This window comes from Bos grunniens, chromosome 15 (genome assembly GCF_055505025.1).
Source record: "Bos grunniens cultivar Pamir isolate PY7600 chromosome 15, Bosgru_T2T1.0, whole genome shotgun sequence".
NCBI classification, from domain to species: domain Eukaryota; kingdom Metazoa; phylum Chordata; class Mammalia; order Artiodactyla; family Bovidae; genus Bos; species Bos grunniens.
Window position 1 is genome coordinate 22,581,153 of NC_141179.1, and position 12,539 is coordinate 22,593,691.

At 44.1% G+C, this 12,539-nt stretch overlaps 1 protein-coding gene and 1 long non-coding RNA gene across 4 annotated transcripts in view; one reads left to right on the forward strand and one right to left on the reverse strand.

The window, feature by feature from the left end:
• Positions 1-5,743, reverse strand: part of PPP2R1B (protein phosphatase 2 scaffold subunit Abeta) — a 36,027-nt gene extending 30,284 nt beyond the window's left edge. For all 3 annotated transcript variants that reach the window (XM_086339157.1, XM_086339158.1, XM_086339156.1), the window contains exons 1-4: positions 4,897-5,743; positions 3,969-4,059; positions 3,465-3,565; positions 59-291 (exon numbers count right to left, since the gene is read on the reverse strand). In XM_086339157.1, coding sequence (XP_086195283.1) covers positions 59-291; positions 3,465-3,565; positions 3,969-4,059; positions 4,897-5,286 — 815 coding nt within the window. In that variant the 5' untranslated portion in view covers positions 5,287-5,743. The remainder of the gene's footprint in view (positions 1-58; positions 292-3,464; positions 3,566-3,968; positions 4,060-4,896) is intronic.
• LOC147357421 (uncharacterized) lies at positions 4,542-6,116 on the forward strand. Its single transcript, XR_015141818.1, has 2 exons — positions 4,542-5,216; positions 5,739-6,116. It is a non-coding gene; the product is annotated as an uncharacterized LOC147357421 (long non-coding RNA).
• The last annotated feature ends 6,423 nt before the right edge of the window (positions 6,117-12,539 follow it).

Consider the following 12,539-nt stretch of genomic DNA (forward strand, 5'->3'; position numbering starts at 1 on the left):
ATCCTGTCAGCTGTGAGCTCCCAATAACCCCAAATAACTAAAAAATACCATATCTTACTGTCTAATTTCTCCTTTGACAGCAACGGAAGCCCTGGGATAGCAAACGCTGAACAAACCACATGCGGATGTGCGAGAGGTGAACCAATCCCCACTTGCTAAGCGCTTCACCAGAGGTACGAAGTGAGCCTCCAGGGCCACTGGTGTGTGCTCCTGCGAGATCTGCCTCAGGGACTCCACAGCCTTGTCTCGAACCACAGTCTCTTCCACAGTTGCCAGGCTTTCCAGAGGAGGCTGCACAGACCAAAATGGAAAACCAGTGAGAAAACTTACTCAACCAGGTTAGATACAGATTATCACCTTTTAAAGTGACTGGAGGGAGGTGGGACAAGTAACCAGAATGTTAGCTACATCACACCAAATGGTTACTTTCAGTTCACACGGTGATGGCATATGCTGTGTCCAACCTGAAGACACGATTTCTGTAGGACAGCCAAGATTTCATGTCCCAGATGGCGATTCCCAGATGGTGTCTACGAATGACACGGTGGAAGAGACCTGACACAGTATTAATATCACTGTGAGCTGAATCACTCGACTTAAAAGCTGTATAGCCAAAGTCGACAGAACCATGTGTACTTCCTCAAGAGTGAGTGCAGAAACATGACCACCTCTGGGCACCACAATTACATGAGGACCCCGCATCAGGACACTGAGGCCACGGCGCCCGGAGTATCATTCTACCGTTCCTGGAGGTGGAAGCTACCTCTGTCAGTTCACTCCACACCACTGCCTTTTCCAAACTATTAAAGGCTGAGTACAAAATTACTTTTCTCAGAATGCATCCAGAATTTTTCCATGAGCCAGACATAGAGTGGGACTTTATGAAAGAACAATTAAGTGAAAGGTACAGAGACAGTAGGAAACCTTGCCTGCAGCTTTAGAAACAGGAGAGACCAAAGGGGTTGGCCCTGACTAGGATCAGTGAGCGAGTGCAGCACAGCCCAGGGAAAAGTGCAGAGGGCTGATTCTCTCAACTGCTGCTCTTCTGGGTTTGCACTCGGTCTGGACAAATTCAGGATACACCGTGAAGTGCCAATGTTAAAGACAAAAGCCACATGTAGAACTGACCAGGAGAGTGAAATAGAATTATGAGTCAAAGGAAACAAGGGTGTCTACATAATACATTTCAAAAATTATTTGACACAAGGTACTCAGCTTTCCTAAGGGAAATTTCAGAAGCCCTCTGAAAAGATACTGTTTTCTTAAAAGTAAAGGCCTTTCACGATCTGTCCACTGCCTTCTCTGACCTCCTCTCATGCAGTATCATTGATAATCTCTATCACCACTACAGAAGAGCAGGCTCCTGTCTCTTGATTGAAACGTGGCCTATTTCTCCATGACCTTTTCCTACAGCCCTGGGACCACCACTTCTGCCTACTCTAGCACCAACACTTTATACTCTTGCAATCAACCAGTTTCACACTTCCAAGGCTCCTAAACTCTTTCTTTTAAAATGATAATTACTTTTATATTCTAGCACTGAGGAGAGGGAAGAAATAAGGCCATGATTTCTTTGCGCTAGTTTACTTTTGGGGGGGGGTGTCTTTTGACTTTTCTTCTTAATTTTTTAAAGATTTACTTTATTCAAGTACCGTGGTCTTACAATGTTATGTTAATTTCTGCTGTACAGCAAACTGATTCAGTTACACATATACATTCTTTTCCGTTATCGTTTTATCACAGGACATTGAATACAATTTTATATTCTAATGGAGGAAGATAACAACTCATCAGGACAATAACTCTCTGTAAAGAGAACAGGGGGAATTCCGTGGCAGCCCGATGGTAAGGACTCTGTGCTTTCACTGCTGAGGACCAGGGTTCAACCCCTGGTTGGGGAACTAAGATCCCACAAGCTGTGTGGTGCAGCCAAAGAGGGGGTAAAAACAAGGCTGATGTGGTGAAGGATGATTGGGGAAGGAATTTCAGGTTGAGAGGTCAGGGAAGGCATTGCTGAGATGCATTAAAGCTGGCATCTAAATGATAAGGAGCCAGTCATAGGAAGCTCAAAAACACATGTTATTATAGGGACTATCCAGGGCAATAAGCTTGGTGTATTCAAAGAACAGAACAAAGACTATTGTGAATGGAACGAGGTTATTAAAGGGAACATGATGAGACAAGCTCATAGGGGCAAATTTTATAAACTAAGGTACAAACTAAGGTAGAAATTATGAATTTTCTAAGAACCATGGCAGGGAGTGATCCATCTCTGGGTGAAGAGTCAACTAGAGTGGTGGGGCAGAAGGTGTGAGTGGAAAGCAACTAGATTACTGCAATAATCTAGAGGAAAGACCAGTGGTCTAGAAAGACCAGTGGAAAGATGAGCTAAGCGGTAGTAGAGACGGAAGAAAGAGAACTGATTTGGAATACATGCAGAATCTACAGGAGTGATTGACGGATTAGATGTGGGAAGTGAGGGGAAACGGATTCAAGAATATCTTCCAGGCTTTGGCTGTCCAACTAACTGGGTAGATGGTGATGCGATTTACTGCAATGGGACAACTAATTAGGATACATTTTGGGGAAAAAACTGCGTTCTGTTTCAGACATACTAAATTTGAGATGCCTGTTTGACACCCAAGTAGAAAAATCATAGCAGATATACATAACACAGATATTTATATCTTTCTACATATATCTATATCTGGAGCTCCATGGAAAGGTCAGAGGTAAAGACAGAAGTCATGAGAGTCAGCAATATAATACAGCCAATATTGAAGCCTTGAAGCATACAACCCCATCATCCTGTGCAGCTGTCAAATTCCTAGTCATCTTTCACACCCTAGTTCAGACATTCTCTCCCAAGGACGTCTTCCTGATCACCCTGGGTTAATCCCTTTCTCTTTTATGTGCTTCAAATTTTTCCATCTAACACCACATAGTAATTACTTGTTGACACAAAAGGACAGAGGCCTTATTACCCTCCCAATGCTCATCTTTAACATGAACATTGTAACTTCAGTGACTGATATAGAAGGTTCTCAGTAAATTTCAACTGAATTAAACTGAATTCATGAAATTCACAAAGGAAGTCAGAATCAAAAGTTACACTTACAATTAAAGAGAAAACTAATAAACATTCCCAAAGCCACAGCATTGTTAGATGAGAATTAAGATTTCCACTATAAGAGGGAAAAAAATCATGAACAGAAACAATCCAGCCCTTTTTCTCCTAACTGCTAAGGTAACAAGTTAGAAAAGAGAAAGTTCCCACATTCACAACCAGAAAAAATAAGAAAGGTTGAGTCCAAAATGCCTACATTATTTGTTCTCTCAATTTGTTCTCCTGTGACTATCCATAAAAAGATCTTCATAAAAAAATGCTGCACTGTCCTATCACCACACAATGTATTATTTATACCGCAAAAGTTCTAGAAGGACAGCAGGCAGAATATACTCACCAGCAAACAGTGGGCAAAGTCAGGACCTCCCACCAGGCCAGTGAAATTTCCCAGCTGCTCAGCAAGAGCTAACAGTACCTCATCTTCATCATAAATTGTATCTGGAAATGACAAGAACCCAGTACTCATCAACAAGGATAGCTGGCCCAAAGCTGGACACTCACACAAAACTAGGAAGACACTCCATATGTAACTAGACAATCTGTCGCCATCCTAACAGCCTTTTCCTCCTTCTCAATCAAGTGTCTTCATGGATTTGTTTTATAGAAGGAACTAGAAATTCATAATCGCACATCAATTACTTTTCTATTAGCTAAATAATTAATATCTGAATATGTCCGGCCACAACATTACAATATATGCTTTGCCCTGTTTCTTCACAGTAGAAACAACAGGCTCAGTTTAGTACTAATACTATGGGCAACAAATACAAAACAACAATCCAAGTTTTGAAAGCCACTGGAAAACAGAAATGCCCAGGACTTTCCTCAAAGAGTCACATACCTGTAAGGAATGGCAGCAGTTCAGTTCGTGTCCTTTCTACTCCGAGTGCTAGAGCAATTGTTGATAATTTCTTAATACTATTGAGACGGAGCTTTAAAAAAAAAAAGTAGAAAGAAGAATGAAGTAAAGAAGCAGTTGTGATTTAGACCAAAAGAGAGTAGCTGCAAATAGGTGAGGTAATGGCATACTGATAAGAAGGAAAAAAAAAACCTTTAATTTACACTTTATTCTATGAGGAACCTCAAAAACAAGGGAACACGCCTTCTTTAGCTATTTCTCAGGAGAAATCCTCTGACGGGCCCATTAAAGAAATGAAAGAAAATACAATATCCGGAAAAGCGAGACAATTTTAAAAAGAGAAATGTAGCAGTGGTCAAGCAGGTGAGATGGTTGAGTACCACCCCAGGCTTTTCAAAGAAAAGTTCAATCAGAGATGACATCCCGCCTCCTTTAGGTTAGTTTAGCCACCCCTCCATTCAAGCCAGGCCAGTTTCCAGCAGGCCGCGAGGAAGGCAGTCATTCCCCTGCATTTCAGAGGGCGCCTCGGCGTCCTGCAGCCCCTCGCGGCCCCGCGCCGCCCGCCTCCCGCTCGCCCCGCTACCGGCGCCGCCGGCCCCGGCGTCCTCACCGCCCGGCCCAGAAAGGGCTCCCGGGCGGCAAGCCGGTTCCCCCACGAGCACCCAGGACCAGGTGGGACGCCGGGCCGCCGCCTCAGCGGGTCAGAATAAGGCGTGCGGGGCAGGCTCCGGGGCCGCCGGGTCGAGCCACCAGAACCCCTCATGGGTCCCTCCCCTCCTCCCCGTCAAGTTTCAGCTCAGGGTCCCGGCTTTCTATCCCCGGGCCTCCCCCACAACAGGGGCCGGCTGGCCCCCTTCCCTACCACGCGCTCAGCCAAGCCCGCGTCCGCTGCCGGGCGCGACTCCAATACCTGCACGTCCTCATTGCGGAGCTCGTCGATTAACACCGCGATGGGGTAGAGCGAATCGTCTCCATCTCCGCCGGCGGCCCCCGAGCCGGTGGCAGGCCCCGCCGCACCCGCCATGTTCTTCCTCCTCCGCCTGGACTCGGCCGCCCGCTGCGCTCCCTGGCCCCGCCCCACACCCTGGCCCCGCCCCGCGCCCTGATAGGCGGGGCTAAGGCCGGAGCTCGGCCGGAGCCGAAGTCCGGGAACTGAGTTCCTGCAGAGCGGGTGGAGACCCCTGCCAGGTCCCCGTTTCCGGAGCTGTAGGTCTGAACTCCAAAAGACAGGTGGGCTTAGAAGGCGAAAGGAGCCTCCGTGTCCTTTTCCCAGGCGAAAGAAACAGGGGCAGGGATTCATCTTGCTCGTGCTGATCTGAAGGCGTCGGGAACCTACCTGCGTGACCTGTGCTGTGCCCTCTTAGGACTCAGGGGACCAAGAGGATGCTTGAGGCCAGGAGGAAAAAAGACTTAGCGCCTCCCTCCCCCGATCTCATCCTGGCCCGGAGCCATTTGGGTCTCCATCCCTAATTTCCCCCGCTATATCCTCACGCTTCCACAAGCTTCCACAGAACCCCTCCACCCCTTCCTCCGGCATGTGCGCCAGAATTGTATCTGGCTCCTGCTCCGTAAGACAAATACCGCGGGCGGTGAGAGAAAATGAACAGTGCTATCCAAACACCCCAGTCAATATTTTTTCCGCTTTTTCCATGCAAGCTGTTAAAAACATGCTGCTCTCTTGTTTTTGTGTTTCTTTTCAGTTTGGTACTGGAATGCTGCCTTCTGTTGTATTTTCTTTCTCTTATTTTTTAGGTCTTTAGCATGCTAGAAGTACAACAATCAAGCAAAACTAGGACAAGCTTTAATCCTTCCAAATTGGGTGAAGCGGCTGCTTTGCTTGTACAAGAAAGGCTAACCTGACCTCTCTAGAACTCCAAGAGTCCTCAAAGGCAGCGGTGGGAGGAGGTCCGACGGTATGAGAGTTCTTGCAAAGTTTAGTAGGAAGTTTCCATTTACCCTTGGGCAGGCAGCACAGAATAACTAGAATGTCCTCTTTTTTGTTTGTTTTGGACTATAAGCTGCTTAGAGTGATCACTACCTGTGGTGATCACAAGCTCTGCAATGGTAATTTTATATGTCTGATGAATAAAAAAGGAAAATTATCAATAAATGTAATTTCAGTTCAGTTCAGTCACTCAGTCGTGTCCGACTCCTTGCGACCCCATGAATCACAGCACACACCAGGCCTCCCTGTCCATCACCAACTCCTGGAGTTCACTCAAACTCATGTCCATCCAGTGGGTGATTCCATCCAGTGGGTGATGCCATCCAGCCATCTCATCCTCTGTCGTCCCCTTCTCCTGCCCCCAATCCCTCCCAGCATCAGGGTCTTTTCCAATGAGTCAACTCTTCATGGCCAAAGTATTGGAGTTTCAGCTTCAGCATCAGTCCTTCCAATGAACACCCAGGACTGATCTCCTTTAGGATGGACTGGTTGGATCTCCTTGCAGTCCAAGGGACTCTCAAGAGTCTTCTCCAACACCACAGTTCAAAAGCATCAATTCTTCGGTGCTCAGCTTTCTTCACAGTCCAACTCTCACATCCATACATGACCGCTGGAAAAACCATAGCCTTGACTAGACGGACCTTTGTTGGCAAAGTAATATCTCTGCTTTTCAGTATACTATCTAGGGTGGTCATAACTTTCCTTCCAAGGAGTAAGCGTCTTTTAATTTCACGGCTGCAATCACCAGCTGCAGTGATTTTGGAGTCAAAAAAAGTCTGACACCGTTTCCACTGTTTCCCCGTCTATTAATTTAGGTGACTTTAAAAAAATGGGGTTCTTGGAAGTAAACACAGTAGATAAGGCTTTTGATCGTAGTGTAAGTTTAGGAACCAGTGAATCTGAACAGTAATTCTTAATTTAGGCATTCTGGACTATTTGAATGACCACTTTACAACCTGGTATGGCCTTGGGATTTCAATACCTGCATTTGCATGTGTGTCTTAGTGGTGCTTTTACTATTCTGGGATCATGAGAAAAGAACAGAGGTGGATTTAAAATGACAGTGTGTTTTCATGCACAAAATGAAAGCCAAACCACATCATAGACTGCATTGTCACAGTAGTTCTAACAGAAAAGTGATGAGAAAATTGAGATAATATAGGTCACTTGGTGGTATAGGTATGTTGAACTCAAAAGAAGCTGAGTTTTCACAGGAATACCATAATCACAATACAAGGGATAATTTAGTCTCAGCAAAATACATCATCTGCCATGTTAAATTGCTATAATATTAGTTTGAATGGTATTAGTTTTATGATATCATTTGTATTTAACTTGCAAACTTATATTTTTTAGTTATATAAGAACTATAAATAAAAGATCATTATATTCTTACTTTATATTTGTACATTTAAGTAACACTGTAATAAAAATAAGTAAACTGAGAGTTTTCAAGATTTTCCAAGTACTATACAAGTTGGAAAAAAATAAAAGAGGTTTTTTGATTTAGTCCTTTAACCAAAAGACCAGAGAGGGGTTCCTGTTGACATGAGGAAGAGAAATCTATTCTCGTAAAAGTCTTCATCAGACTTCCCTGGCAATCCAGTGGTTAAGACTCTGGTCAGGGAACTGAGATCCTGTATGATGAAGCAGGCCAAAAAAAAAAAAAAAAAGTCAGAAATGATAAAGGAAGCAAGCACAGAAAGAAGCACATTAAGTCAGTTTCACATCATCTCTCAGGGCAGATATTAACTCAAGCTTAGACAAGCTTCAATACGCTAACCTAGTACACTGATGGATGCTAAGCTATTTTGTTTAAAACTCAAATACACTTTGCTTACCCAAGCACAATGAATTGGACACCTATGAAATAACTATGATTAAATATGAAATCACAAGCTGAGAAAATAGGCCCCAGAAGATTGCCTGGTTTGAGAGTCATCAATTCTGGACTTCAATTCCCACCTCTGTGGCTGACTCATCACGACTTACCCCTCCCTATGCCTCGGTTCCACCTCCACCCCCTCACCCTCAATAAAATGGAGCTAACCATCTCTGACTCCCTTTCCAGTTACTGTGATTATGTGAGAATGAAACAGACAGTAAACATGGAGATGCTAGTAAATCCTTCAATAAAGAAAGTAATTAAAACAAATAGACTGCAGCAGAAAGAGCCTATTTCAAAAATTGGGTTGAAGGGAAACTGGAACTAAATCTAAGTCTTTTGGGGAGTGTGGTCCACTGACTACCTGAATTACCTAAAATGCTTGTTAAAAATGCAGATACCTGGCCTACATCCAGGATCTACTGAATAAGAACCCTTGAGAATGGGGCACATTTTTACCATGCCCCCTGGTGATTTTAATGTACACTGATATTCAAAAGTCATTGATTTGATAAGTTTATCCGGAAAAATCATTTCCAGGTCAACAAGGAAACATCTGCTCAGGAAGAGTCTGCTCAGGTAGCCTCTGGAAGCTACCTCTGTCCAGAAAAAGCAAATGACAACTCCAGTTGCTCATCGCGAAACAGTTCTGTCCCTTCTGGTTGTGGGTTTTGCCAGTTAAACAGATCCCTCCTTTGCGGGATTCCTGGAAGCTAGCAAAGCACCACAAATACAGTCCTGTGGCGCTGAGCTGTTTCCACGCTCCCCTCTCCCCTCTGTTGCTCTCTCTGGTCTCCTTTCCCTGTCCCACACCCACGACAAGGAACTAGAGGCCCGGGAGCATCAGGGGCAACCACTGAGATGAGACAGGATTGGAGGCAACCCCTGGGAAGCAGTGTGATATGCTCAGCACAAAAGCACGGAATTCGGACACCCACGTACAGTTCACTTATCCAGTCAATCAAAGGAAGACAAGGTTAGACTTGCCAGTTCTTGGTCAGATGAAGCATGGAGAATACTGAGAAGCACAAGCTGACGGGATCCACAGCTCTGAGTGTCACAATAGAAAAGGGATAGTCCTAAGGAAGTCTGAATGACGTCGCCGTGTTCTCCTGCCTCTTGCCTCACGTTTATTAGGGTTGCCTCTTCTGCAGAGCTCTACAAGTAAGCACTCCTTCAAGCGCTGATCTGTTCCAGAGTCACCCCACTGGGAGCAAAGGCTGAGTGCAGAGAAAGAACTGTGCATAGGAGGTTCTCTCAGGGCAGACCCAGAAGCACCATTCTCTGGAGAAGGCCATCGAGAAAGAGGTGGGTGGCTCAGTTCAGGCACGGAAAACCAGAGGCATATACAGATACTTTCCAACCCTCTTCATTTAGCGAGATGAACCTGGGAAACCGATTCCCAGGTCTGTACTTAATTCATGGCAGAGTAGTAATTATCACCACAGCATTAATGACATTTCAAATTTATATTTATATAAAGAATGTCTTCATTCTGTGAGACTCAAATATTTGCCCCTCAACTCTACCTTGATATTTTCTTCTTCTTTCTCTTTTTCCATTTTGTGGCAAAATTTTAATCCCAACGTTATGGATGGGAATACTTGGCAAAGAAAAAGAGACTTTACCTGGACTCACACAGTGACTCCAGGTGTCAAGTTCTCCAAGCTGAAGAACTCATAACCAGGGATGCTCACTATCATACCTTGCTTTATCCCCCAGCCCCCACCACGCCACAGCTTACCACTGTATGTAAAAAAGGTATTGGAGGACTTCTCTGGTGGTCCAGCAGTTAAGACTCCCTTCTACCAGTGCAGCCGGCATGAGGTCGATCCCTGGTGGAGATCCCATGCGCCATGCAGTGTGACCAAAAAAATAAACAATAAAAAGGTATTGGATTTCCAGAGCAAATCTTTCTTTGAATTCTTGGGAAGAATATAATTCTTGGGAAGAGATGGGCTGACTCAGGCCAGTCTATACAGTGGTTAAGAGAGTACACAGTGAAGTCAGGAAGACCTTGATTGACATCCTCGCTCTATCAATTATTAATTGTGTTCAGTTCAGTTCAGTTGCACAGCCGTGTCCGACTCTTTGCAACCCCATGGACTGCAGCACACCAGGCCTCCCTGTCCATCACCAACTCCCGGAGTTTACTCAAACTCATGTCCATTGAGTCAGTGATGCCATCCAACCATCTCATCCTCTGTCATCCCCTTCTCTTCCTGCCTTCAATATTTCCCAGCATCAGAGTCTTTTTTCAATAAGTCAGTTCTTCACATCGGGTGGCCAAAGTATTGGAGTTTAGGCTTCAGCATCAGTCCTTTCAATAAACACCCAGGACTGATCTCCTTTAGGATGGACTGGTTGTATCTCTTTGCAGTCCAAGGGACTCTCAAGAGTCTTCTCCAACACCATAGTTCAAAAGGAACAATTCTTTGGCACTCAGCTTTCTTTATAGTCCAACTCTCACATCCATACATGACTACTGGAAAAACCATAGCGTTGACTAGACGGACCTTTGTTGGCAAAGTAATGTCTCTGCTTTTGAATATGCTATCTAGGTTGGTCATAACTTTTCTTCCAAGGAGTAAGTGTCTTTTAATTTCATGGCTACAGTCATGATTTGCAGTGATTTTGGAGCCAACTAATTGTGTGACTTTGGGCAAATTACATACCCTCTCTGAACCTTGGTTTCTTCATCTGTAGAGTATGGTTGTAAACCTTACTTCTCGTGGTTGTTAAGATTAAATAATTAAGATGTAGTGCCTAGATTAGTATCTGACAAGATTAAGCCCTCAGAAATTTGCCATTAATAGTTATTATCCACTGAGGAAGCAGAAGCAGGAAAGAAAACATTCCAATCAGCTGAGCTTTGGCAACAAAGAGGACCCATGTGAAAAGCTGATGAAATCTACATGGTTTAGAGTCAGATGATCTGATTCAAGGCCTTCCAGGAGGCTTTCTCATTGGTAAGGTAGAGACAATGCTTACCTTACTTCTCTTTCAGGATTGTTTCAAGGAGTAAGATCCAGACTGTAAAGGACTTGCGAAATGGCAGGCATAACACAAATGTTGGCAGTTTTGTTTTTGACTTCCAGGGGCTCACTGAGTCCTTGAATCCAGTGCCCACACCAAACACATAATGAGAACATCTGGAGTAAGCCTCTGTTAGTAAGCCTCTGTAAGTAAGTTCAAGGTCTGTTGTCCCCCCAGTTCCTGAATAACAACAGTCAGAATGAGTACCTCCCTGACCACAAGGGTATATTTAAGATGCAACAAACCCGGTGATTGAGCAGGCATGGTGACCTTTCGCAAAAGTCTTAGGCCCCTGAGTCCTATCATTGCCCTAATATTCTAGGACAGACCGATGGGTATCTTGCCAGATGCTATACACAGTCCAACAAATACCCTTTGTTACAGTGTTAAGTGAAAAAGCAAAGAATACGGTGTTACTGAAACTGTAGTACACAGGGTACTTTGAACTGAAAATGTTTGGAAATAATAAATTGTTCCTAAATAGTTAATATTAAAATACCTTAAGATTTTTTTTTAAAAAAGCAATGTGTGTGCAGTAGTATAACACATTATAATACTACACAGTGTGTGTAGTAGCTATTTGTGTAAAATAGAATGAACACACATGTGCTTGTATGAGCATTTAAAAAAATTTTTTTTTTTTTTAAATCTCTAGGAGCACACACATGACTAACCACATTGGTTGATGGAGTATCTGGGAAACAGAAATAGGAGATTTTTCAGTGTACAATCTATTTATCCTTTTGTTTGCTTTTTACTATTTCAGTTCAGTTCAGTTCAGTCACTCAGTTGAGTCCGACCCTTTGCTACCCCATGAATCGCAGCACACCAGACCTCCCTGTCCATCACCAACTCCCGGAGTTCACTCAAACCCATGTCCATCGAGTCAGTGATGCCATCCAGCCATCTCATCCTCTGTCGTCCTCTTCTCCTCCTGCCCCCAATCCCTCTCAGCATCAGGGTCTTTTCCAATGAGTCAACTCTTCCCATGAGGTGGCCAAAGAAGTTTCAGCTTCAGCATCAGTTCTTCCAATGAACACCCAGGACTGATCTCCTTTAGGATGGACTGGTTGGATCTCTTTGCAGTCCAAGGGACTGTCAAGAGTCTTCTCCAACACCACAGTTCAAAAGCATCAATTCTTCGGTGCTCAGCTTTCTTCACAGTCCAACTCTCACATCCATACATGACCACTGAAAAAACCATAGTCTTGACTAGACAGACCTTTGTTGGCAAAGTAATGTCTCTGCTTTTGAACATGCTATCTAGGTTAGTCATAACTTTCTTTCCAAGGAGTAAGCGTCTTAATTTCATGGCTGCAATCACCATCTGCAGTGATTTTGGAGCCCAGAAAAATAAAGTCTGACACTGTTTCCACTGTTTCCCCATCTATTTGCCATGAAGTGATGGGACCAGATGCCATGATCTTCGTTTTCTGAATGTTGAGCTTTAAGCCAACTTTTTCACTCTCCTCTTTCACATTCATCAAGAGGCTTTTTAGTTCCTCTTCACTTTCTGCCATAAGGGTGGTGTCATCTGCATATCTGAGGTTATTCATATTTCTCCCAGCAATCTTGATTCCAGCTTGTGCTTCATCCAGCCTGGCATTTCGCATGATGTACTCTGCATATAAGTTAAGTAAGCAGGGTGACAATATACAGCCTTGACATATTCCTTTTCCTATTTGGA